This window comes from Labeo rohita, chromosome 10 (genome assembly GCF_022985175.1).
Source record: "Labeo rohita strain BAU-BD-2019 chromosome 10, IGBB_LRoh.1.0, whole genome shotgun sequence".
Lineage (NCBI taxonomy): Eukaryota > Metazoa > Chordata > Actinopteri > Cypriniformes > Cyprinidae > Labeo > Labeo rohita.
Genome location: NC_066878.1, coordinates 3,129,464 through 3,156,862, shown reverse-complemented (window position 1 = coordinate 3,156,862; position 27,399 = coordinate 3,129,464). Strand labels below are relative to the sequence as shown.

The 27,399-nt window shown below is 36.9% G+C and overlaps 1 protein-coding gene across 1 annotated transcript; it reads left to right on the top strand.

Annotated features, from left to right (window-relative positions):
- Positions 1-7,596: 7,596 nt before the first annotated feature.
- igsf5a (immunoglobulin superfamily, member 5a) lies at positions 7,597-23,259 on the top strand. Its single transcript, XM_051120340.1, has 9 exons — positions 7,597-7,923; positions 12,260-12,338; positions 13,305-13,616; positions 17,564-17,845; positions 18,133-18,252; positions 18,421-18,448; positions 18,584-18,672; positions 18,778-18,827; positions 21,384-23,259. The coding sequence occupies exons 2-9, from the start codon at positions 12,296-12,298 to the stop codon at positions 21,441-21,443; spliced, it is 984 nt and encodes a 327-aa protein (XP_050976297.1). The 5' UTR covers positions 7,597-7,923; positions 12,260-12,295; the 3' UTR covers positions 21,444-23,259.
- Positions 23,260-27,399: the final 4,140 nt, after the last annotated feature.

Here is a 27,399-nt window from a genome sequence, read left to right as displayed (position 1 = left end):
GCAAGTGTAACCCAGTGACTATATGGATCAGTAAGTGGATTTCTCCTCGAGCGAATGGCTGCCTGCCCATCTGGACGTGCACGTAAAGCCCAGATTACACAGAGTAATGGTGATGCAGCAGGGGTCAGTGAGAGGGGAGCAGACAGAGCTCCTCTCCAGTCTGGTATGGACTTAGGCAATAGGCAATGTGTTTCATTGATATTTAGATGTATATACGCACCTGCTTCATATCTTCTATTACATTTTCTAGTGGAATATATAACTATTTCAACTTAAAAATACACAAACGATCATGTCTATTTGTATGGCACAGCCTGTTAAAAATTACAACAATGTGCATTTTGATAAAAAAACATGCACACTACACACAATACTACTGTTGTCAACAGAGGCCACGTGTTGGAGGTTGATGTAAAGTAAAGCTCAGGAACCTGCTGTGACTGAGTATCGCTTTAACTAACCGACCGACTCACTTAACAGATTTCCTAGAGGTGCGTCTTAGACAATGACATCATGGCTGAGCAACTTTTCTTTTGTGAGGAAGCTTATTGTCTCAAACTGCAGCCAAACACACAATTGGTTCAATCATGGGTGAAGAAAAGAGATTAACAAGGGACTTTTGAAAGTCAGTAACTTTAGATGATAATAAGTGACACAGCAGTGGATTTAAAAGGCTGTGTAGTGGTATTAGTGCCTTAAAACATGATGGTCAGGGCCAGAGAGTGTCTTGAGGGCTCGATCCCCTCCCCCATTCTATACAATATTCCTGTTTGCGGCACCAAGGGTCTTTATTGCCTACAATGCTGCTGTTTGTGTATTAGATCTACAGCATCCCCCATTCAGCTTACAAAGGTGATTTAATTATGCATTCTAATAAATATACAGGCAACTAAGCAAGAATATTCAAATACAGACAGAAATGTCAGTCATGGAGGGCAAATCTCATGGCTACATTTGGCTTCGGGGTATATTCTCCTTCCTGCTTTGTTTGAATTTTATTGCCCTAGTGTTTAATTAACACACAGTTCTATTTACAAGTTAAAAGGCTCCTTTTGGCCGACAGACACCAAAATAGCGCCATTTTCTGTTTTATTTTTACATGTAGGAATGCGTTTCACCACTAGAATGCGACAAAAGCAAAGATATTTGAGGAAACGCTAGTCTTACCGGTTTGAATTCATTCTAATATGCTGATTTGCTGTTCAAAAATATTTATTATTATTATTATCATCAATTTTTTAAACAGTTTAGTAATTTTTCAGGATTCTTTGATGAATAGAAAGATCCAAAGATCATGATTTATCTGAAATAGAAAGCTTTTGTAACATTAAACACTATATTCTCAGATTTGCTAACAGTATTTACAGAAAAAAGTATAATAACTTACATGAATCGTTTGCTTTTTACCATCCATAAAAAAAAAACTTGACCATGTAGGGTTGATCTAAAAAAAATGTGGTGACAAACATAATACTTGAGTCATGAAAAAGACTAAAAATATCCAAGTAATCTTATATGAAAAGGATACTTTCACAAGCTTTTATTAAATAATATGAAGTTGTTTAACATTATATTATGCTGTACTGGATTTTTTTTTTTTTTTAGAAATTACATGGAAAAAAAATCGGCTTTTATGTTAATTATTTATATTGTGTATATCGAATTATATTATATTTAATTGTTTTATATTATTTTATTTTGTATTTCCAACATTAAACGAGCATTGGTAGCGTTAAATATTAGTGCATTTTTAATGTTTTTTTTTTTAAAGAATTCTCTCCATTTATTTATTCCAAAATGCAGCAAAAGCAGTAATATTGTAAAATATTTTTACAATTTAAAATAATTATTATATATATATTTAAATATATTTTAAAATGTAATTTATTCCTGTGATCAAACCTAAATTTTTAGCATCATTACTCCAGTCTTCAGTGTCACATGATCCTTCAGAAATCATTCTAATATGCTGATTTTCTGTTCACGTAACATTTTTTTATTATTATTATTATCATCAATTATTTAAATTTATTATAAATTTTTGAAACCATTTTTTTGGGGATTCTTTGATGAATCCAAAGATGAGCATTTTCTTAAATAAAAAGCTTTTTTAACATTAAACACTATACCATTTACCATTCAAAAGCTTGGAGTCAGTTTTTTTTTTTTGTTTTTTTTTTTTTTGAAGGGGGGAAAGAAATTATAGAAATCAATACTTTTGTTTAGCAAAGATGCTTTAAATAGATAGAAAGTGATGATAAAGACATTTATAATATTACAAAAGATTTCTATTTCAGATAAATGCTGTTCTTCTGAACTTTCTATTCATCAAAGAAACCTGAAAAAAAATTCTACTCAACTGTTTTCAACATAATAATAATAAATATTTTTTTAGCAGCAAATCTGAATATTAGAATGTAACTGGAGTAATGATGCTAAAAATTCAGCTTTGAAATCACAGGAATAAACTACATTTTTAAATATATTTAAAAAAAAACATTTATTTTAAATGTATAAGTAATATATCATTTATAATGTTTTTGCTGTATTTTGGATCAAATAAATGAAGCCTTGGTAAGCAGAAGAGACTTTTGACTGGTAGTATAATATAAAAATAAAAACTAAATTTTGTTAAAGTGCCTCCTAGATCAAAAATCACAGGCAGCTGATCAAATATTCTTTCTCTTTTTTATGCTCATTTTTAATTAATAATGTAATGTACACCGTGTTAAGAAAGATAAAAGACAGAGCAGAAGTACAGAAAAAAGGGGATGATCCAGAGAGAAACAAACAAACAGATGAGTTAGATTGTTCAAATATGTACATATAGTGATTTCCCCACCACATTGCAAAAGATATTTAATTTAAATGTAATTAAAATGCATTTTTTTCAGTCTTGTAATTTAAATATTGCATTGTTTAATGACCACGTGGCAGATTAAAATAAATAATATAAATATATTAATAAATACTTTCCATGTTGGAGAAAATGTCAGCATTTTGCAAGACAGAAAATCATTTTTTGAAGGACCCTGTAAGGTCACAACTTCCCAAACCTGTAACTCCTCAAACCCCATGACGCCTCCACCGGGGTCCCTGTGCCAAACCTGCTTCTGTTTTGCTGAATGAAGCAGCCCAACTCACTGGTGCAGGAAAACCGAGGAGCTCAAGAGGAAAATCTGCAGTGCAACAGCAAGGTTTCTGTGATCGCATTTTCACAAGTCACAATATTACCCAGCTTTCTGAAGTAATTGGTTAACTGCGGCATTCTGTGGTCAAATATAATTTTACAATGTGACATATAAAGATGTATCTACTTAAACGGGCCAAAAAAAAATTAACAAATTGCATTTACTATAAATATAAACTATTATTTAATTAACATTCCAAAAACATATTCTTAGTAGCCTATAGGGAAAAAGCAAAGGTAATATCCAACAATGCTAATTCCATGTTGTCCATAGTGACTGACCTGTCGGCCAGTTGTGCACCTGCATGTAGCCTTTGTCTTTGACCTTGTGTGGTTTCTCTCCCTCCCACTGACTCTAATCAAATGTGTGACCTGCCATCTCTGGCTCTCCACAGGTGTAGTTCACACTCAATACTAATAGAGCCTCACTCCTGCCCCCTGCAGGCTGACGCGCACCTACCTCCTCCGAGCGCCCCCTCACTCCCCTGTGAACCACATACAGTAGATCTTCTCCGACATAATCACAAAACTGCTCTATTGAAACATCAAGTGTTATTTAATGTGTTGAGACCTAAAGAGTGGGAAGATTTTTAGTGAATAATGGTTAAAATATGTGACTGTTCTTCACACAAAGCTATCGCGTGGCTTCAAAAAACGCAGAACATAGAACATGAGTCATATAGACTTCTTCTGCTATATATTTTTGACAGAATCACAGCCGTTTTGACAAAATCTGTGACTGCAAGTCGTTTTACGTCAAATTTCTGTGCTAGAACTCGCCTGGCGCTTGTGCACATTATCGTTAAAGCGCTGAGGAGAAACAGCGGTGCTGTCAAACAGGTTCATTTACTTAATCTTTTTAGACAAGCTGCCTGAGTGCTATCGCTATGTTTCATTCATAATGCCTTTAATGTTCACTTTCTGGTGATGTCTTACCTCCTCTATTTCATATCCTAGAAAGCGTTTTGGTCTGATAGGAACAGAAACTGTTACAGCAGGGCCATCAAATCCCTCAAGGCAGCATGACAGATTACTTACCATCATTATTTATAATTTATTTCACACAGAATGGCCTGAATGTTACCCAAATTCACTCTGGTGATGTCTGACTTTTACTTTATATCTTAGAAAGTGTGAATCACTGCAGATCAGGAAATTAATGAGGGCTTGTGGCAAAAATGCTACCCAAATGAACAAAAATAACCCCATAAATTCAATTCAAAGGGGCAAAAAATGCCCCTGCACAATTAAACAACACATTACGGCTGTTGTGATTAAAAGTAAAAATGAAAAAGTGTCAATTCACAGAATTACATTTAGATTCGCTTACACTGCAACAGATAACTTTTGTGCAGCGTTGAGCCTTGTAACCAATCAAACGCGTTTCTGTTGAACTTAAGAATGCATCGGCCAATCAGATAATAATACAATAATGATTTTTGTCATAATATTGCAGCCCTATGAGCTGCTGTGTAATTTAGACAGTCTGTTATTAACAGCAGTTTAAAATGTTGATTAAAAGTACCTGGGTAAATTTAAGTATTTGACATTAAAGACATATTGCTTTTTAAAATAATAAGGTGCACTGTAAAAAATATTCCATAAAATTTACGGTAAAAAACTGGCAGCTGTGGTTGCCAGAATTTTACCGTAAAAAATACGGTAGCAACATTTTGTGTTTTGCGGTTTTCACTTAAATTTACAGGTAAATACCATAATTTCGGTAACTGATATAATGTTAATGTACCAACCTATTGAAGTACTGAAATCTTTTTTGTATCTTTGTAATACACTGATAACCACCAAAAGCAGGTGGTGATGACAAAGTCAAATGATGAACCAAAGCTCATCACAAACAACTTTTAAAAATGAGCATATATAGAAGGTGCACAGTGTCATTCACACAAACACCATCATGGTAATAGACATGAAACTGAAATAATGCATAAACATTAATTTAACAACATTAGATGTAACATACAACCCTAATGTACAAAACAGCTAAGAAAAAACTAAGAAAAAAGGGTTATTTCAACAAAAAAAACATCAAATAAAAAAAAATGTAACACAGGGAATTCTGGGAATGTCAGTTTACGGTAAATTTCACTGTTCTCTGTAAAATTTACAGCCTTTTACCGTTAACCATTTAACAGGTTTTTACTGTAGCATTTTTACAGTATTTTTACCGTTAAATTCACAGTAATTTTTTACAGTGTGATTATAAAAAATGCCTTGACCAATGTAAAAAAATGCCCCTGGAAATCAATTCTTAGGGCAGATATTGCCCCTTAATGGAAAAGTTATATACAGCAGGGTCACCAAATATGACAGTTTACCAAAATCTGTTGCCTCCCGCTCTGTTTCACACAGAATGGCTTGGATGTTACTCAAATTCACTCTGGCAATCTCTAACCTTCTCTGTTTTATATCCCACAACGCATTTTGGTTTGGTGTAAACAGTTGTTGATACACACAACAGTCTCTGAGCAGCATAACAGGTTGCCAAAGTTTGCTACACCCCTCTATTTCACACAAATTAGCTGTAATGTTACCCAAATTCACTTTGGTGATGTCTAACCTTCATGCTCTATAAAGCATTTTGGTCTGATGTGAACAGACACAGATACAGCAGGGTCACCAAATCCAACATACAGCATTAAAAGTTAACCGAAATCCGTTACCCCCTCTGTTTGACACAAATTATTGCTGGAATGTTACTCAAATTTACTCTGGCTGTGTCTAACACTTCTATTTTATATCCTAGAAAACATTTTAGTCTGATATGAACAGACGTACATGGGGTCAGCAAATATGACAACAGAGCATTAGAGGAAACAGAAATCTGTACTGAAATCTGTCACACAGAATGGCTTTAATGTTATCCAGATTCACTCTGGTGATGACTAACTTGCTGTATTTTATATCCTAGAAAAGCTTTTGGTCTGATATGAACAGACACAGATGTACGGCAGGGTTACCAAATCCAACAAGGGAGCACAACAGGTTACCGAAATCTGTTCCCACCCTCTGTTTCCCACCCAAATTCGCTCTGGTAATGTCTGTCTGCTTCTTTTATATCCTAGATACATTTTGGTCTGATGTGAACAGCTGCAGATATACAGCAGGGTCACCAAATCCGACAACACAACACTAGAGGCTACCAAAATCTGTTACGTCCCTTTTTTTCCACACAGAATGGCTTTAATGTTACCCACATTCCCTCTGGTGATGTCTAACGTCCCGTATTTTATATCTTAGTATGCATTTTGGTCTGATGTGAACAGACACAGATACAGCAGGGTCACCAAATTCGAGAACACAGCATTAAAGGTTACAGAAACCCATTACCGTCCTCATTTTCACACAGAATTGCTTTAATGTTCACAAATTCACTCCGGCGGGGTCTAACCTCCTCTGTTTTATACTCTAGAAAGCTGTTTGGTCTGAGGGGAACAGGTACACCAAATCTGACAAGGTAGTATTAAATATTTATGTTACAAATATAATAATAATAATCTAGTAACAGGTTTCTCCAGGTCATTGATTTCGGCACAGCAAATACTGTTGTAATAATTCACATCATTTAACCCACTGGCAAACGTTCTTGTTTTAAACATACATGTTGTGAAAGATTTATACTAATATTTGAAAATCAAGGCTGAGTACTTTACCCAGTTTTGCTTCTTAAGAGATATATATTTTTTATTAATGCAAAAATACTTTTTTTGTAGTTTGTAAATATAATTAAAATTTTAAAACTGAAATTACATGTCACAAAAACATGGCGTAAGCAGCATTAATCAATTTAATTCTCAAAAAAACACAAAGCTGTACAAACAGCTTAAATGCATTGTATAAGGCCTTTGTCAAATGTTTAAATCTTTATAAATGTACATTTCTCACCATTGCACATTCCACTTCAGGGTTTGGTTTCTTTTTATATCTGTGATTGAGTGGCTGGTAGCACAACCCAGTCATGTTATAGCTGAATTATTATCGTTTGTCTTCTTTGCAGCAGGTAAGGAAACCAAATACAGTGTACCCAGGAGCCACAGGGCACATAGTTTTGTGTATAAAGAGAATATGATGGCCTGACGTCATTGTAACCTGTTTGCATATGTCCTTCTGTGTGCACAATACCTAAAGTTGATGCTCTGGTAACAATAGATAACCAAGCAAACAGAGTTGTTTAATAACCTGAGATTTTCTCAAAGGTTTTTTTGTCTGTACACCTTAAGGTAAGCAAACTTCACCTGTAGAAGTGGCTTTGTACAGATATAGATTTGTAGATAAAATAGGTTAAGCTCCAGAAATGACTGCTGTTGACACTGTCCACAATTTTTTTTTTTTTTTTTTTTTTTTTTTTTCAGTGAAACTGGGTGTGTCTGCTTTAGATTTAAATCAGCTGCATTCAAGCACAGTCTTGCGTGAACCCTAACAGATGGATCATGGGCTCATGTGCCCCAAAAGTAATCTTTTGGATAGACGGGCCACCTTGTTTGACATGTCAGTTTGACGTCAAATCCTCAAGAGATCTGCAGACATATGCAAAGCAGACAGGCTCGATGGGTTTCGACTGCATGGAAATGGCTTCCCTGTCTCTATTTTATAACATGACAAGAAGCCAGCTGGACTTTGATCTCTCTATAGGCCAACAGGTGATACAGGTGATCTGACGAAGGACGACTTGGTAGTGTTTCTTGATTTTTGCTGGATTAATAGAATTTTACGAGGTAAGTTGTTGTTTAAGCTCTTATTATAATAACATTTAAGTTCACAATCACAAAAGGAGCAGTGTGTATTTAAATCTGTTTTACAGGCTGAGTACTGAATAAACTGTAGTAGTGAACACAATATTGTGTATACTCACGATAGGATAGCATATATAAACACTTTTATAAGACTTATATATTTTTATAAATATTTTGAATTAGTTTTTACTTTCCATTTTAATTTTTGTTTCAGTTAGAGTTGAATCAGTTTGTTGTGTATTTTTGTATTTTTAATTATTTTTTTCCTCCAAATACATTGTATAGTTGTTATTATTTTTTTTATGGTTTTAGTTTTTTAAGTTTTAGTTAGATATATTATAGTTTTTATAAACATTTTGAATTTTTTGTTATTTTTCACTTTAATTTTATTATTTTGCTGTGCATTTCTGTCATTTGTCTGTATAGCTTTTATTAATTTTAATTTCAGTTTTAGCTTTAGTTATTTTAGTGCTTCAAGTTAAACTCAAAGAAAATGAGAAATGGTTCCTTGGCAACTACCTGAATTAAAAAGTGTGTATGTTTTTATATTTCCTATTATTTCAGTTAAATTAATGTTTTTCAGGTTTTTAATGTTTTTAGTTTTAGATAACGTTAATAAAAGCATAAGTATGGAAGCCCGTTTCTGCCACTGAAAAAAAGGTTATTGCGACTATTTATCTCACAATTCTAACTTTTTTTCTCAGAATTGTCATACAAACTCGCAATTCTGACTTTTTTTTTTTCAATTGCAAGTTATAAAGTCAGAATTGCAAGATATGAAGCCAGAATTGTGAAATATAAACTTGCAAATCATGACATAAACTCGCAATTGTGAGTTAAAGTTAAACTTGCATGATATAAACTAAAATTGTGAGAAATGAAATTAAATTAATTGCAATTGTATTTGAATTGTAAGTTTATATCTCAAAATTATTTATAAATAACTCCCAATTGCATGTTATAAAATCAAAATTGTGATATATAAAAATAAATGTATTTTAATTTTTTTATTTTTTATTCAGTGGCAGAAATGGGTTTCCATACATAAGAGCCTTCTTTCAAAAACAAAACAAATCTGAAACTTTTTGCGGATAGTGTATAGTATATAATGTTTCATACTGAAGTTCATAGTGTGATATATAATATAATACAAAAGCACTGTGGGCAGAAAAGCCTAAGTTTGATTATCTAATAAAAACAAGTTTGAACGACTTGAATGAATAGAATGTCTGGAAGCATTTTACAAGTTACTATTTACCTAACAAGACAATGAGATATTGTCACGAACGCGGTCTCTGTGGCTCCCCCTATCCGTCATAATAGTAATAGTCCGTCATATTTCCAAGCCTTCGTCAATGAGGTATTTCGGGATATGCTCAACCGCTGGGTCATAGTTTACATCGACGACATTCTCATTTTTTCAAACTCCTATGCTGAACACGTCCAACACGTCAGGTCAGTCCTCCAGCGACTCATTGAACATCAGTTATACGCCAAGGAGGAGAAGTGTCAATTTCATCAGGAAAGCATCGCCTTCTTGGGTTATGTCATCAGTCCTGAGGGCGTCGCCATGGACGACAACAAGGTGAACGCTGTGCGCAACTGGCCCCGTCCCAAGACTCTCAAGGAGCTCCAACGTTTCCTGGGGTTTTCCAATTTCTACCGCCGGTTTATACGCAACTTTAGTACAGTCGCCGCACCCCTTACTTCCATGATCAAGAAGGGCGACGCCCGACTCACCTGGTCACCCAGCGCCACGCAGGCCTTCCATGATCTCCGACAGAGATTCACCACGGCACCCATACTTCGGCATCCTGACCCCCGACTACCCTTCCTTGTCGAGGTGGACGCTTCCAGCACGGGCGTAGGGGCCGTTCTCTCGCAGAAGCAAGGTCAGCCTCCCAAGACATATCCCTGTGCATTCTTCTCTCACAAGCTAAGCCCAGCGGAAAGAAACTACGATGTGGGCAACCGGGAGCTGCTTGCCATCAAACTTGCTCTTCAGGAATGGCGGCACTGGCTCGAGGGGGCTCAACACCCATTCACCATTCTCACCGACCACAAGAACCTGGAATATCTTCGTTCTGCCAAAGTTCTCAATCATCGCCAGGCCAGGTGGTCGCTGTACTTCACTCGGTTCAATTTCGAAATAACATGAGCCTGATCAAACTATCCCGCCATCTGAGACCATCCTACCCGCATCTGTCATCATAGCTCCCGTCACCTGGGACATCATGACGGAGATCACAGAGGGTCAGGTCCAGGACCCTCCGCCAGCTGATTGCCCTAATCATCTCACCTATGTACCCCTTAATCTTCGCACCCGAGTTCTCTCCGAGGTCCACTCCACCCCCAGTTCTGGTCACCCGGGTATCGAGGCCACCATCCAGCTCTTGCGCAATCGATTTTGGTGGCCATCCCTACGATCGACACCATCACCTACATTAAGAACTGTACCGTCTGCAACACCTCTAAGACACCCCGGCAACTACCTGCCGGTCTGCTACAGCCCCTGCCGGTACCTAAGCGCCCTTGGTCCCACATTGCCGTGGACTTTGTCACTGACCTTCCCTCCTCCCACGGTAACACCACCATATTATCAGTGATCGACAGATTCTCCAAGGGTTGTCGCTTCATTCCCCTTCCCAAGTTACCCACCGCCATGGAGACGGCTGAAGCACTGTGCAATTCTGTGTTTAGGTTCTACAGCCTACCGGAGGATATTGTGTCAGATCGCGGCCCCCAGTTTACCTCCCGCCTCTGGTCCAGCTTCTTTCGTTTACTCGGCGTCAACATCAGCCTTACGTCTGGATACCACCCAGAGGCCAACGGGCAGGTGGAAAGACTGAACCAGGAGTTGACCCGCTTCCTACGTTCATACTGTCAAGACCACCAAGAGAACTGGAGTCGTTTCCTCCTCTGGGCAGAGTACGCCCAGAACTCGATCTGTAAGCCCTCCACTAACCTAACACCATTTCAATGCATCCTAGGTTACCAACCTCCCTTGTTCCCCTGGTCCGGAGAGCCCTCCGACTTGCCCGCGGTCAACTCCTGGTTCCAACAAAGCGAGGAAACGTGGAACCGAGCCCATGTCCACCTACAGAGGGCCGTCCAACGCACCCAGGCCCAGGCGGACCGCAGACGCCGACCCAACCCCTCCTACGAGCCCGGTCAGTGGGTCTGGCTTTCAACCCGGGACCTGCGCCTACGACTGCCCTGCAGAAAGCTTAGCCCCAGGTACGTGGGTCCATTTAAAATCATTCGCCAAATTACACCAGTATCATTCAGACTCGATTTACCTGCAGAATATCGTATCTCACCCACATTCCATGTCTCTCTGTTAAAGCCCGCTGGTCGCCCCCGGTGGGGAGGAGATCCTAGACGAGACCGCACCGCAGGGACCACCCCCCCTGATCATCGACGGCGAGGAGGCCTACCGAGTCAACGCCATCCTTGACTCCCGACGCCGGAGCGGTCATCTCCAGTACCTGGTCGACTGGGAGGGCTATGGCCCCGAAGAGAGGTCCTGGGTGCCCGCTGAGGACATCTTGGATCCCTCCCTCACTACCGACTTCCATTCATCTCACCCAGATCGACCAGCACCCCGTGGAAGGGGTAGACCCCGGCGTCGGCCGCCTCCTCGTGCCAGGAGGCACTCGCGGGGGGGGGCTCTGTCACGAACGCGGTCTCTGTGGCTCCCCCTATCCCGCACCAGCGGGAACCCTCACCTGAGTTCTAGACTGCATTTCCCACAATCCCGTGCCTGGGGCCCGCCACTTCCGGTTCCGGGTCTCCCGGTTCACTTCCCTTGGCGGCCATTTTAAGCGCACCGCGCCGGCTCGCTCTTTGCGAAGTTTTGATTAGTTATGCTGTCAATCCTGAGCGTTTTCTCCTCGGACTGTTTTCACGTTGCCAACCGGACTGTTTATACTGTGTGTGAACCTTTGCTGCCTGCCTTTTGTCGACCCTCGCTACTCCCACGGATTACTCCCTTTGAACGCCGCCGGCCCCGACCCTTTGCCTGGACTTTTACTATTCGTTTGGATTTGCCTTCACCACACCAGTCTGCTGTTGTCGACCCTTGCTTGTTAACGTTGTCTGAGAAAATAAAGCTGTTGCAAATGGATCCACCGCCTCATGATTCATCCATAACATCGTCACAGATATTTGCACACAATCTTCATGTCAAAAGCACACCTACAAAAACAAAAGAGGAATTCCTAATACGTGAAGTTAATCAGCTGAACATACTGATCATTGCAGGGTTGTGTCCCATCAGTTGCCCTGCCTTTTTTACAGTGATGTGCATTTATTCTAGAGCTGTGGATGCTGGTGTGACGATAACTGAGGAAACATGGATGTTTTTAGACTGGGTCTTTTTCTTCTGATGACTATGGGTGAGTTTTCATATTCACTTTTTCACATTCATCACATCTTAGTGAGCATTTCTCTTGTTTTCCAGTAAAAAAAATATCTAAATATCTTTAAAACAAGACATATTTGCTTGTTTGTTTAACAAACTTTAATAGTAATGTATTATAATAATAATGAATTTGAAAATTAAATTATTTGAAAACAAGTCTCAGATGGATGAATGGACAAATGATTAAGTAAAAGTTTTTTTGGAGTGTGAAGGTATCAGAGAATTTTAATCTTACAAATCGTGCAGTTTTACAAAATATTGGAAATTTCTATGGGAATATAAACCAGGGCAAGTTGTCACACACAAACTATATTTGTGACCCTGTACCACAAAAGATTAATACATCATCTGAAAGCTGAATAAATAAGCTTTCCATTGATGTATGGTTTGTTATTATAGGAAAATATTCGGCTGAGATACAATTATTTGCATATCTGGAATCTAAGGAAGCAAAAAAATCTAAATATTGAGAAAATCACCTTTAAAGTTGTCCAAATTAAGTTCTTAACAATGCATATTACTAATCAAAAATTAAGTTTTGATAGATTTACAGTAGGAAATTTACAAAATATATTCTTGGAACATGTTCTTTACTTAATTTCCTAATGATTTTTGGCATAAAAGAAAAATCTATAGTTTTGACCCATACAGTGTATTTTTGGCTATTGCTACAAATATACCACAGCGACTTAAGACTGGTTTTGTGGTTCAGGGTCACATTTGTGGTATATTATAAATTATATTTGATTTGGTCTGTATATCATCTAGTTTTGCTCAGCTCTCTTTCTCTCTCTCTCTCATCATCTATATATATATATATATATATATATATATATATATATGATGAGAAGAAAAACAAGAAAACATGCTTTGAATAACTGGATCGAAACACAACCAGCTGTTTTTGAATCATTTGTTACTTGTGTGTCATTGACTGCAGTGGTGTCCGCTCAGGTGCAGCTGCAGCCTCCAAATGCAGCGGTGCTCAGTGGTTCGAAGGCTCGATTCAACTGCAGCACACCTCAGCCCCAATCCGTCATGAACTTGCTGGTCAATGGACTCTTGGTCATCACCATTCTTGAAGCAACTGGGGTGCTGAACAGCACAGATCGTTTTTCAGCCACGAATTTCACCACACCTGGAGATTACAAATGGGAGTTAGTAATTAACAATGTGCGGAGAGACGATGCGGGTGAAATCACCTGTCAGGTTTTGGGTGGAGTGGCTCAAACGGCCACACTGTCTGTACAAGGTGAGCAATGTTTGAAGTTCTATTGTGATTCCATTTCACTGATGTATGCCATGTGACATAAAAAGTTTAGACTATACAGATACAACTGAGAGAGAAATATGAGAGTATGTGAGAGAAAGTGAACAAGACAGAGCAGCTACAGATAATTAAACCATTTAAAAAATGATTTATAAAAACAAAAGTTTGGGGTCAGAAATGATTACTTTTATGAAAAAACGATGCAAACTGGTTAAAAGCAACAGTGAAACTTTTAAAATGTTGTAAGATTTCTATTAAAAGTGATAATAAGAAATGAGCAGCAAATCAGTGTATTAAAATAATTACTATAGGATCATATGACACTGAAGACTGAAGTAATGATGCTGAAAATTCAGCTTTAACATTACAGGAATAAATAAACTTTACATTTTTGAAAAATATAAAACAGTTACTTGAAATCATAATGATATTTCACAATATTTGTTTTTACTGTGTTTTTTATGAAATAAATGCAGCCTTGGTGAGCATAAGAGACATTTGAAAAACATTTTTAAAAATTTAATGACTCTGAACATCAAGCGTAAATAAAAGAAAGAAAATAAAAAGTTTATTAACTGCTTGATCCAAAACATTCAAAGGATTTAAGTAAGCGATTAAAAGCAGACAAACACAAATGCATGATTTGATCTCTCTTAAGCTTTATAATTAGTGTAATTTTACTCCCAGTTCCATTGTGTTGTTTATTCCTGGGTTGCATTTTGTACAGGCTGCCTTTGGGTTTACAGTCAGTATATTAAAAGGCTCTGTGTTCAAACTACTGCTTCTCAGATGCAAAACTGCATCCTTAATGATTTCTGGCATGGGTTGAATGTTAAATTACACTCTTCAACAGCACCTACCTTCTTCCTTCAGGCTTCATCTTTGAGCCTAAGTGAGTTCCAGCACCTACATCCATATGCTGATCCGTTTTACAACCTTTAAGCATTACTCAGCAATTTTATGCATGACAGAGCGTAAAATTGGTCTAGAACATTCCCAGAGACTGTCTCTTTAAATATATCAGCACTAACTAATGCCCTTATCAGCACTAAAATAGCCTTTGTGGAGCATGTAAACATCTATCAACAATTACAGGAGTAATTGTTTCTCCTAAACAACAATGAAATTAAAACAAAATTAAAACAAAATTCAGTGTTCTCAGATTTGCTGAGATGCATAAAGAAAAAGATCTTAAAAGGAACTCAAATATTTCTCACCAAATTCTTCCCAATCCAGATGATATTCAGTATTACATTCATAACTCTATATGTACGTCTAATTTCTTTGTACTTCTTAAAATAACTCTCCTGAGCAATGAAAGAGCAACCTGTTTTGGTTACATTTTGTGCAGAAACATTAATATATAGATTTGAAGAAAACATAGATGTTTTATACAATTTTTTATTATTCAAGTTTTATACATGAATGAATGAATGAATGAATGAATAATTATTTAGCTGGCCAAATAAATCAACTGTAAACGGCTATTAACAGAAGCCAGAGACACTGAAGACGAACGCAATTGAAGAAAATACTGTAGCAGGCGGATCAGCTCAGTATTCACAATGCGCAAAATTTAGAAAAAACTAAATACTTAAGTGGAGGTGAGGGGTTTATGGCCACATACAAATACACACCGTAAGATTCAGAAGTGACAACCGCATTTAAATTTGGGAGTGAGTCCCGGAAATTATTGTTCCATGTGTGTACAGAACAACAGTCACTCCAGCATTTGTAACCAATTTAAGCAATTCTGGTATCTTGCGGGCGTAAATAAGAATTTAGCCGTTTGGTATCTGCACTGTTTTGGTTAAAGATCGTTTTGTCAGTCGATTTTAACTTAGCTACCGCTGTTAGACGTGCTGTTTTGTTTATGCTTGGGAGGCACATGGTCTTGGAGTGTTGCCATGTCCTCATATTTACAAGCGCTTTTAGGCATGTTGTTTAGTCTTCGATCATAAAGCTAGCCACTTTATGGAGTTAATAAAGTGGTATGTTGGTGTGTGTGTGTTATAAAACATAAACACTTGGGTGTTTTAGTGTTTTTTTTTTGTATGAAGATCTGGCAACACTGACACTTTACCACAGCGCTCATCAGCGCAACTAGCCCTGTGTTAAAATTTGCAATGGTTGAGACTTATTTCAGTATTTTCTTGCATCTCACATACACAGACGTTGTATGACATTGTTCAGACATTTCTGATGCGCGTTTAAATATGTCATTAATAACTAGTTCGGTTCAGTACACACTGCATAGAATTTCTGTAAATGCAGTTGTCACTACCTGTATTTTTTGGGAGTTAATGCGGTTGGTAAATGTAGCTATCACTCCTGCATTTTACAGAACGCGATTAAAGAGTAAAAAGTGAACTGACCACCGAATTTAGCTGCATGTGTACGTGGCCTACATGAATGTATCTCCGAGGGGAACTGATTGTCTTCAGAAAAGTTTAGATGGTAATTTATTTTCATCTTACCTCAGTATAATCTAATTTACATCAAAAACTACACATGCTATACACCTTTTTCCACAACACGGAAGTAAGACTATGTATGAGACTTCCGGGTTCCTTATCCACTATTGGAAAATAATGAGGAAAATAACGACGTGCAGTAAACAGTAAAACAGTAAAACAGTAAAACTCTTTGTACTATAAACCAGTGTGCACATTCAAAACAAAGATTCACATAAACTGTACTCACCCCCTTGTCATCCAAAATGTTCATGTCTATCTTTCTTCAGTCGTAAAAAAATTATGTTTTTTGAGTAAAACATTTCAGCATGTTTTTGTTCCGGTTCATGACAGTTAGTGTATGTCGAAAAAGTCCCATCTCATGTTCTCCCTCAACTTCAAAATCGTCCTAAACCACTGTTTTACCTTTTTTGTTGAGGGTGTTTGATCTTCTTTGCATGTTCACTTTGCAAAGACTGTGTCGGTACTTCTGCAGCGATGTAGGATGATTTTGAAATTATTGAAATTAATTTATTATTTATAAGTTGAGGGAGAAAATACGATTGGAGTTTCTCGACATACCCTAAACTGTCTTGAGTCAGAATACACAGAGTTCAGGAAGAGCACGACAAGATGAGCATTCGAGATTAAAAAGTATTTAAATTTTATTTTTTAAATGAAAACCAATTTTTCGCTAGATACGACCCTTTTCCTCGGCTGGACTCTTTTACAACCACATTTGGGATTATTTGAAGCCGCATTTAAACTGCATTTTGGAAGTTTAAAAACAGGGTACCATAGCAGTCCATTATATATAGCTATTAAATATATCTATATAATATAATAATATAGCATTATATATTTGCTATTTTTTGGTCAGATGCATAAACCATGTTTTCTTCAAATATTTTTTTACAGGGTTTACTGTAACTGGATGAGATTATATTGCTAATAATTCTGCTTGTTTAACTTTAATAATAAATCTTATATTCTTATTATTTATAATATATTGTGTATTGTGTATATATTGAATATTCAGTATCGGACATTTCAGCTTGAAAATGTATCAACAGAAGGCCAAAATGACCACAGAATAAAGCAGGAAAGTTTAGCAAGCATTTTTTAAAATAATTTCTTCATTCTTTGATGCATTGTTTGTGAATGTAGTTTCGCCTTACAAGATCTGTCTGTTCTTTTCTGACGGACCACAAAAAGTACAAAGTGCAGCACAAGGCAAAACAAAACCTAGATATTATCAGCCACACCTGCGAGTTGCAGCTTTCACCTGTCTTGCTGTCCCATGGGAAATTATCCGATTACATCTCAAATTGCAGATAATCAATAATAATCTACTTCTTAATTAAAGTGGACCATGTTTCAAGACAGACCCAGTCGTCATTAAAGCAAACTCACAAATCCATAGTGATTAGGGCAGAGAGTGTGTTTGAGAGATAATTCTGCTCTGTTCTTTTTCAGAACGTGGCAGCGTGGAGATCGTAGGTGGAAATCAGACCAAAACAGAAGGAACTCAGACAGAGTTCCTGTGCAAGGCCGTAGGCTGGTTTCCTGAACCCAACGTGTCCTGGTCTGTAAATGGAGAGGCAAATTCCTGCAACTCGAGCTCTGTAGCACAGGGAAATCAGTTTAACTCCAACTGCACGCTGACAGTCACTGCCATCAAAAATTCTTCTGTTCAGTGTCTGGTCAAGATACCTGCCCTGAGCACACCAGATGGCCGCACGGTCTTTCTGACCGTTGGTAAGAACAATCAACATGTTTTGATTTTTATGAGTGATCAAAAAATAGTTCCAAATTCCATTCTAATGATAAACCCCAACAGAATCGGAATTCTAAACATAGTGCAACAAAGTAAATAGGTTCACTTTTAATTCCAGTTGCTTTCAGCAACAGCTAGAGGGCACTGCAAACACCAATCCGGCCACAGAAAGTTTAATATTAAAATCAAAGCCATTTGCATAACTTTGCTGTCCTGTTTGGCACAAGATGAAGAGGATGCATGATTCCTTTATCTCTTTCTTTCCAAGAAAAGCTCGCTAAAAGAGACCAGACGGTGTTGATCGCTGTCACTGTGGCCTTCAGTGCAGCGGCTCTATTGTTTCTAATTATCTATGGAATTTTCTTCTTCTGCAAGAGAAGGAAGAAAAGTGAGTATTTGTGTGGATGAATCCCAGATTATTAGCTTTACTGCATCCCACAATTGAGCTGTTGTGTTAAGCTAACTGGATCATGCTAAAAAGCCAAGCCTTTTTGATTATTGATGTAATTCTGGTCTTTAAGTGTAATCAGCTCATTTTATTTCTGCTTTTCTACAGAGTCAGGCTACCAAGAGGAGATCAGGAGGTGGGAAAATTAGCTCAAATGTGTCTTTTGCATTTAAGAGTGATTGAAACTGCATGTAAAATTGAGAAAACATCTTATATTTTTAAGCTTTTATTACTGTGAGTGCTTGCTAACAGGTCTGGGCTCCTGTTTCAGAGCACGAATCCAGTCCCAGAATAGGACGCCTGCAACAGAAAATGTGCAAGGACGGGACAACCAAGGATATAATAGAGATGGACATGATGGTGTGATTTTACTTTCTTTTACTGCCATCTGTTATAATGTGATGATTCAGGAAAGCATGAATGAACTTTGTACTATAAACTATCATGTGCTTCTGTTTACTGCAGGACGCACCAACGGTGGAGTCTGGTACACAAACCACTCTAACAAACTTCAGGTGATTCCTCAAATTAAGTTAAAATTCAAAATTTAAAATGTATTAAGTTTTAAAATTTAAAATGTACTCACCCCCTTGTCATCCAAGATGTTCATGTCTTTCTTTTTTCAGTCGTAAAGAAATAATGTTTTTGAGGAAAACATTCCAGGATTTTTCTCCTTATAATGGACTGATATGGTGCCCCGATTTTGAACTTCCAAAATGCAGTTTAAATGCAGCTTCAAACGATCCCAAATGTGGTTGTAAAAGATCCCAGCCGAGGAAGAAGGGTCTTATATAGTGAAATGATCAATTATTTTCATAAAAAAAAATACAATTTAAATACTTTTTAAATCTTAAACGCTCGCTGACTCAAGACAGATGGGGCATGTTGAAAAACTCAGATTGTACTTTCTCTCTCAACTTCAAAAATCATTTCAAAATCATCCTACATCGCTGCAGAAGTACCGACCCAGTCTCTGCAAAGTGAACATGCAAAAAAGATCAAACACCCTTAACAAAAAAGGCAAAATAGCGATATAGGACAATTTCGAAGTTGAGGGAGAACATGAGATGGGAGTTTTTCGACATACCCTAACTGTCACGAACCGGAAAAAAAAAAGGTCCAGGCAAAACGAGCGTTTGGCATTAAAAAGTATATAAATTGTATCATTTTTATTAAAATAACCAATCGTTACGCTAGATAAGACCCTTCTTCTTTGGCTGGGATCGTTTACAACTGCATATGGGATCGTTTCAAGCCGCATTTAAACTGCATTTTGGAAGTTCAAACTCGGGGCACCATATCTGTCCATTATATGGAGAAAAATCCTGAAATGTTTTCCTCAAAAAACGATTTCTTTACGACTGAAGAAAGACATGAACATCTTGGATGACAAGGGGGTGAGTAAATTATATGTGAATCTTTGTTTTGGAAGTGGACTTCTCCTTTAAGGTTTTCGAGGAAAACATTCCAGGATTTTTCTCCATATAGTGGACTTCAGTGGGATCCAATGGGTTGAAGGTCCAAATTACGCTTAATGTGATAGACAGTGATGATGGTGATACTGGTGTGGGGCCGCAACACCAGTTTCGTCACTTGCCCACTGCGGCACCATCCGCGACTGTCGTTTTTATTTTTTATAGAAATAAAATTCATTTAGTTCATGTAAAGCACAGACACTACAATTAAAAACTGAATGTGGCTGCTTAATGCAGTGTGCCGAATGATAGTCACATTACAGATCAGCTTTCATTTATCACATGAAGAGAGTGAGTCGAAAGTCTAGTTGAGAAAGACAAAACAATAGCGGATGATTCAGTTTTGAAATGAAATGCAAAAGCACCTGTTTAGCAGTATTTCGGATTTTGAAAAGCCTCTTGACTTTTGCTGTTTATCTAAGGGGATATTGGAAGTTTTTTTAAACATTTTTTTTTTTTTTAATTGGTTCCACAGTGTTTGCTTATTTTTACTTTTATTTAAACTTTCTGTAATTTATTTTATTTGACATCAAGGCGTATGTCGTGTCTCAAGCTTTCTTTTTTGTTTTGCTAATAAACGTTCTACACGTTTTATACGTTTTTGTATAGGCCTACCTATTTAAACTTTGTGCAAGTTATTTGTTATTTTATATTAGGCATTGCCTAGCACGGTGTATTTTTATTCGTTTTGTTAATAAAAGTTATATGATTTATATATAGGTGAAGTGAGTTTAACGTTGTATTTTGACACCGAATTGCCACTAATTCGAAAGTGAAATAAAATGTGCACGGTGCTTTTAAGCTATTTACAAGCAAAGGAAAGCTAGGAAAAGAGGGAACCCCCACCCGCGGAGATACTGGTATTATCGGTGTTGTCACATGTTGATTGACCGGTGGGAAAATTTTCTCACTGTAACAACCCTAGTCCAAATTGGAGTTTCAATGCAGCTTCAAAGGGTTTTACACGATCCCAGCCATGGAACAAGGGTCTCATTTAGCAAAACGATAGGTCATTTTCTGAAAAAAAAAAAATATACTTTTTAACCACAAATGCTCATCTTGCACTACCTCGATGTAGCCATGTTGGAAAGGTCGGTAGACGGAAGTACCGACCCAGTGTTTACAAAGCAAACGTGCAAAGAAAGTCAAATGTTGGACGATTTTGAAGTTGGAGGAGAATATGAGAGTTTTTAGTCTTCCCCTACCTTTTTGAACCAAAGTAAAAAAACAAAGAGCTAACCACGTATGACCTTTCCTACATGATAACGTAATGCGTGAAGTCCTGGACACGCAATGCAAAGCTAGTGTAAGATGAGCATTTGTGGTCAAAAAGTATATAAACTTGAATTTCTTTTAGATAATGACTAAACGTTTAGTTAGATAAGACCCTTATTCCTTGGCTGGGATCATGTAGTGCCCTTTGAAGCTGCAGTGAAACTGCAATTTGGACCTTCAACCCCACTGATCCCCAATGAGGTCCATTATATGGAGAAAAATCCTGGAATGTTTTCCTCAAAAACCTTCATTTCTTTCCAACCGAAGAAAGAAAGTCATGAACATCTACTTCAGATCTAATACAAATCTTTGTTTTTTCAGATGCCTGATGGCTTTTTTGATGATGGTCACAGGAATCACAGACACATGACCATCGTCTAAATGTTGGACTTTACAGACAGCAGGTGTTATAGCAGTCTTCTTTTTTGCACATACAATCGTCATTTTAGGTTTGATTACAGAAGAAGGACAGCCTGAAGGACTTCATATCAGCACTTAAGGTGTTCTTATTCACCTCCACTGGATTATTCATTGGAACATTGAAGGATTTTTTTTGGTGGTTTCAGACTTGAACACTGTAGATAATCACCACCAGGGCACATTTTTGGGCTTTAACAGACAAACGTGGTCATGATGAGGGCGGTCGAGGGATTGGTAAAGATCTGCCGGAAATCACTTGTCTGTTTAGGTAAACAAACTGGTATGACAGAAGTGTTGATTCATTTTATAATCCTTGCATGTGGATAATGCATTCATCAGATGCTTATTTCCACAGCAGGTTTGTTTGAATCAACATCTTCCTGTTTTTTCCAGAATCATAAAATCATCAGCATATGGCACAACACACCCTACAGGAGTTTTGCTTCCTGTTTTTATAGCTGCTTACAGTTAAACTAAAGATTTTCCATGAGAATCTTATATGACACATCATGCTTCATGAAGCATGATGTGGCTAAACAATTAATCTAAACCACTAATCTTTAACTTCCCACAGAGAGAAAACTGTTTAAAAGTGTTATGAAATTAATTGGAACTATGTGATGCTTATTAATACAGCAATCGATCACTTAATCAATAATATCAAATTTATGAATACCTCCTATGTAGTTTTCACTTATCTGTGTTTTACACATTTTAATGGCACTAAAATCCATTAAATGGATAAGCATTTTGAACAAATGTGTGTGTGTGTGTGTGTGTATATATATATATATATATATATACACATACACACACACAACCGTTCAAAAGTTTGGGGTCAGTACATTTTTATTGTTTCTTTTTTTTTCTTTTTTTTTAAAGAAATTAATACGTTTATTCACCAAGGATATATTAAGTTAATAATTAAAAGTTTATTAAAAGTTAATAATAAATAATTTACATTGTTATAAAATATTTATATCTTGAATAAACACTGTACTTTTTAAACTTGTTATTCATGAAAGAATCCTGAAAAAAAAAAATTACAGATTCCAAAAAATATTTGGCAGCACAACTGTTGATATTATCCAACACTGATCATTCTAATAATAAATCTGCATATTAGAATGATTTCTGAAGGATCATGTGACACGACTGGAGTAACAGCTGATAAAAATTCAGCTTTTCATCACAGGAATAAATTCTATTTTAAAGTATGTTAAAATAAAAAACATTATTTTATATTGTAAAAACATTTTGCAATATTTCTGTTTTTTTTCTATATTTTTAATCAAATAAATGCAGCCTTGATGAGCATAAGAGACTTCTTTAAAGACTATTACAAGTCTTACTGACCCCAAACTTTTGAACGGTAGTGTATATATATATATATATATATATATATATATATATATATATATGTATATATACACACACACACACACACATATATATATGTATGTTTTACATATATATACACATACATACATACATACATACATACATACACACATATATGTATGTATTTTTCGTCATTTTATGCATGAACCTCACTTTTTATGCCTAAAACAAGAAAAATATGTTTGCGAAATAAAAAAATGTATTATACCTAATTCTCAACTAATTCAACATATGTTTTATTTTTCTGCTCATTTTAAGAATATTTGTATATTTTATTCTGAAGAAGGGAGAAAGGCCAGATTAGAAGAATTATTTTTAGCTTTTCTTTTTTTGTCTGACAACATATTTATGTGTCCCTAAATTCTTATGTATGTAATAAACGCTTTTTTGTACAATTATTTTTTTATTTGTTAAAATTCAATGATCTATCTCTCTATCTTGAATTTACTGTTCTGCTTTCAGTATATTTCAAAAATACTTTCAGAAGCCGCAAAGCTGGAGAACATTTTAAATCAAAGAACAGACATATAGACAACAGACAGAAACACTCTGCTGCTCTTTTTGAAGCGTTCCTTTAGTTTAGTAGAACATCTCGCTGCAGTGTGTATCTGACATTCTTATCCAGGCGCTCTGCAGTCAGTGTGTGTGAATATTAGCCCGCTTTCATCTTTTCCCTTAAAAAATAATGAATGCTCATAAATAAATAAATAAAGCGCAGTTAATGGCCAGCTGTAGGCTGGCATCTATTCCCCTGTGGCTTGTTATGAGCTGAGGAGTCTTCCTCTTCCTCATGCCTCACTCCACCCAGCTCTGAGCTGGCCGAGCAGCTGATATTCTCCCACTCATTACGACCACACCAAAGACGCTTTCTGTTATGTAACCGCGCGCTGTGTACCTCCAAGACACAGATATGGAACATCTCCAGTTTCATTCTAATATGAAGCAAAATATCATGGTGAAACCCTGTGGTGATGTTGTGGTAGAGTGATGATATCAGCTGGTTAATAATTCGATAATTAATGATCCAATAAATCAAGAGATATTTTGAATTCATAAAATGAATGATTTGGCATTTCGTGCATCTCATAGTACTTTGCTAATGCACCAAAATAACTGTTGAATATTATCTTGTTCAGTCCTGAAATGGGCATTACCATAACCATCATTAATTACTCATTCTCATGTCATTCCAAATATGTAAGACATTCGTTCATCTTCAGAACACAAATTAAGATATTTTTGATGTAATTCGAGAGCTTTCTGAAAGGATATCATTAAAATAGCATCAGTGCATCAGTGGTTCAGCCGTAGTGTTATGAAGCTACGAGATTAGGGCTGCAACGATTCCTCGATTCTATTCCAGTATTCGATTTTTAAAAATCCTCGATTGCATTTTGCCTGTGTCGAGTAATCGGCAAAATACCAGAAGTGGAGCATTCCACATATTAAACCCATTTAAAAAATCATAAAGCATAATACTATTAAGAATTCACAAACGGTACGATTCAATTAAATAAATGTATGCGATGCAGGTGTAATATATGCGCTTTAATTATATACATGCGTGTAGGTTACAAACGTGCGATCTCAAACTCCATCTCTGCACATTTTATCAGATTTGTAAGTTAAATCATTTAAAAACCTACGCAAACACAGCAGAATATAATCATATTATGATAATGTTTCTCAATATGCGAACGTTAACTCTTCATCGCGATTTCAAAATAAAAGCTGAAACCCTTGCTCTGAGTTTACACGTTTTGATGTCCACATATTCAAGAAATTACAGTGACTGTAGCTTTTCTGTCATAAGGAAATGGCCAAATATTAAAGATTAAGTGGACATTTGAATTCAAGGATTAAGCAGGCTGTTTGCGCCCTCTTTGCGTTTATGCTGGTCCTTAGCTGGTTTAAGCTGGTCCTTTGCTGGTTTTTGCTGGTCATGTTGCTGGTCAAGGACCAGCATGAACCAGCAAAGGACCAGCATAAACCAGCTAAGGACCAGCATGAACCAGCAAAGGACCAGCTTAAACCAGCATCAAAACCTACCTAACCAGCATTTCAGCATCAAAACATACCTACCAGCATATGCTGTTTTTTTCACCAGGGTTATGGGTTTGGAATGACATTTTTGGATGAGCTATCCCTTTAAAGTCAAACCTTTTTCGAAAGCATTCTCACTTAAAGAACACGGACCTTCAGAGTTGCCGTCATGAAATATTCAGAGTCTGAGCAGAAGTAAAGTTCTCCACAGATCTTGGCACACTATTAACAACCTCTCAGAATAGCTGCTTAATGCAGTTGGTTTGAATGACTGTCTCCTCCTGAAGCAAATGATCATGGATGTGAGAAGCATAAAGGTCAGCCAGACTCCACAGTTTATTTGTCCACACAATCTAGCGGGATCTTTTGCTAAAGGCGCTCTGGGAGTTAATGAACCACCGATGTGTTTCGGAAAAACCAGACAGAAATACGGCAACCTCTAAAACTGATACACCAGGGTGGTCTTGCCAGTAGACAAAGCCTGGCTGGTCTCGGGCAAAATTTAGGAGCTAATGATCGGAGAGGAAATATTATCACCTTTGCTCACAACCTTGCTTTTAAAGATTTATCACTTTCTCACAATAAAACCTCCAGAGAGTAGCAAAGCTGTCTGTTCTCTCTATATATACCCCTACAAGCCAATGGAAATGCTTCTGTTGTGGTTGCATGGTGGATACTCACTCGAGACCCATTTTTGTCTGCCTATTATTTAAAATAACATGCTATTTTTGTACTTCCAGCAGAAAAAGCAATGCTGATCACCAGGCCAAAGCAGATGAATTAATTAGTGAATTTAATGACAGATTCTTCATATTACGCCTTGAGAATGAAAAATTGCTTAAAAATTACAACACTAGTAGTCGATAGTCATGTCGATATACATGTAGATTATTGTGGCGTTTTTATAAGCTGTTTGGTCTCTCATTCTGACGGCACCCATTGACTGCAGAAGATCTATTGGTGAGCAAGTAGTGTAATCTTCAATGTTCCAATCTTCCAAATCTTCATGTTAATTTTTGGGTGTACTGTTTCTTTAAGGTTTAATGCTGAGCTCAGATATTGCTTTATGTGGTTGGAATTTGATGCATGATGGTGGGCTCACATCCTAACAATCACTAATTCATCCTAAAGCCCCGCCAATCCATTTTCATAAGCTCTTTTAGCTCTTGTTCAGTGTGTTTAGATTTGGTATATAACCAAAATTAATTTACTTAATGAATAGTCAGGTAGATTTCAGCTTTTATGTCAGTGGTTCAATTGAGGTACAGAATATATTTCTGAATTGCACTGATCTTATTGGCCTGTTTGTGATTAGTATTCATGCAGTGCATCATTTGTATTAAGACAGATGTTAATTCTTATGTTTTAATCTAAATTTTCTAGTCCAGTAAACACGCAGGCAAACTATAAACAATATCTTCCTCTCATCAGCATTGAAGATCCATGTACACATCTCCACCATTTTTCCAATCAATAATTTGCATTAGAAGTTAGTGCTAGTTAAAATTGTATTGTACATGTTTCCATGGAGTTATCTGGAGTGAGGAGCAACTCTTGCTCTTCCAGCAAAATGTTCAAGTTTTCCAGGAGGCCAGTAATAATTCAGTGTGATTTAGTGTCAGAAAGCCATTTACTTCAAATGAGCCCACTGTGAATTGAACACTTCATTACAGCAGGCAGCTAATGAAAGGCAAAGAGAGGTGCAAGTGCATGACAAGTGTACTATGGTGAGGTAACTGTAAAGTCCTCACTGATTAGGATAATTATTAATTATAAGGCTTAAAATAATTTGTATAATTAGAATTTAGATTTTATGAAGAACATAAGTGGAAAATCATGATTCCAGAGTGTTATGCGGTTCCAAACATGTTCTGAATGGTTTTTAGTGCATTGCTATGCAGTTGCTAGGGTGTTTTGGATCTCTTTTTCAATGCAAGTTCTTTGCCATTTTATTTAAGAATAATAATCTTATGCTCATGTGCTGCATGAGCAACCTGTCATGATGCATTAAAGAACCACAAATAACTGGTATTCAGCGGTTCAAGTGCATGGCGCTGAAACCCTATTATAATTGTTAGAATGGCCAAGGATCAGCAATCTCTGCTTAAGACTGAGTGTGCAAACCAAACCATGAGTCGCAGAGACTTGAAACTTGGAAAGACGGTAGTACTCAGCACCATCTACAACGTCACCAAGGCTTGCCCCAATCAGCCTAACAGGAGCGCTACAGCGATCAATTCTTAAACCATTCGTTGCAGGCTCAGGTCTTATGTTGTTGGAATCCTTGGCTCACGTTGGACAAAATGCACAATGCTCAGATTCAACCGTGAAATGTTTAGGTATTCTGAAATTTTTTGAAAAACGACTTTTGCACCATAGGCCGATGATCTTTGAGAACGTGTTAGACAAGGTTAATGGAGGTCGATCGGAACAAAACTCGGTGGGCCTGTTTGACTTATGGCCTTAAAGGTCT

Excerpts from the sequence above, each read along its gene's own strand:
- igsf5a (XM_051120340.1), top strand. The coding sequence starts at position 12,296 with ATGGATGTTTTTAGACTGGGTCTTTTTCTTCTGATGACTATGG. Across the intron at positions 13,617-17,563 it reads GGCCACACTGTCTGTACAAG|AACGTGGCAGCGTGGAGATC; the intron begins GTGAGCAATGTT and ends GTTCTTTTTCAG. Across the intron at positions 18,449-18,583 it reads TACCAAGAGGAGATCAGGAG|AGCACGAATCCAGTCCCAGA; the intron begins GTGGGAAAATTA and ends CTCCTGTTTCAG.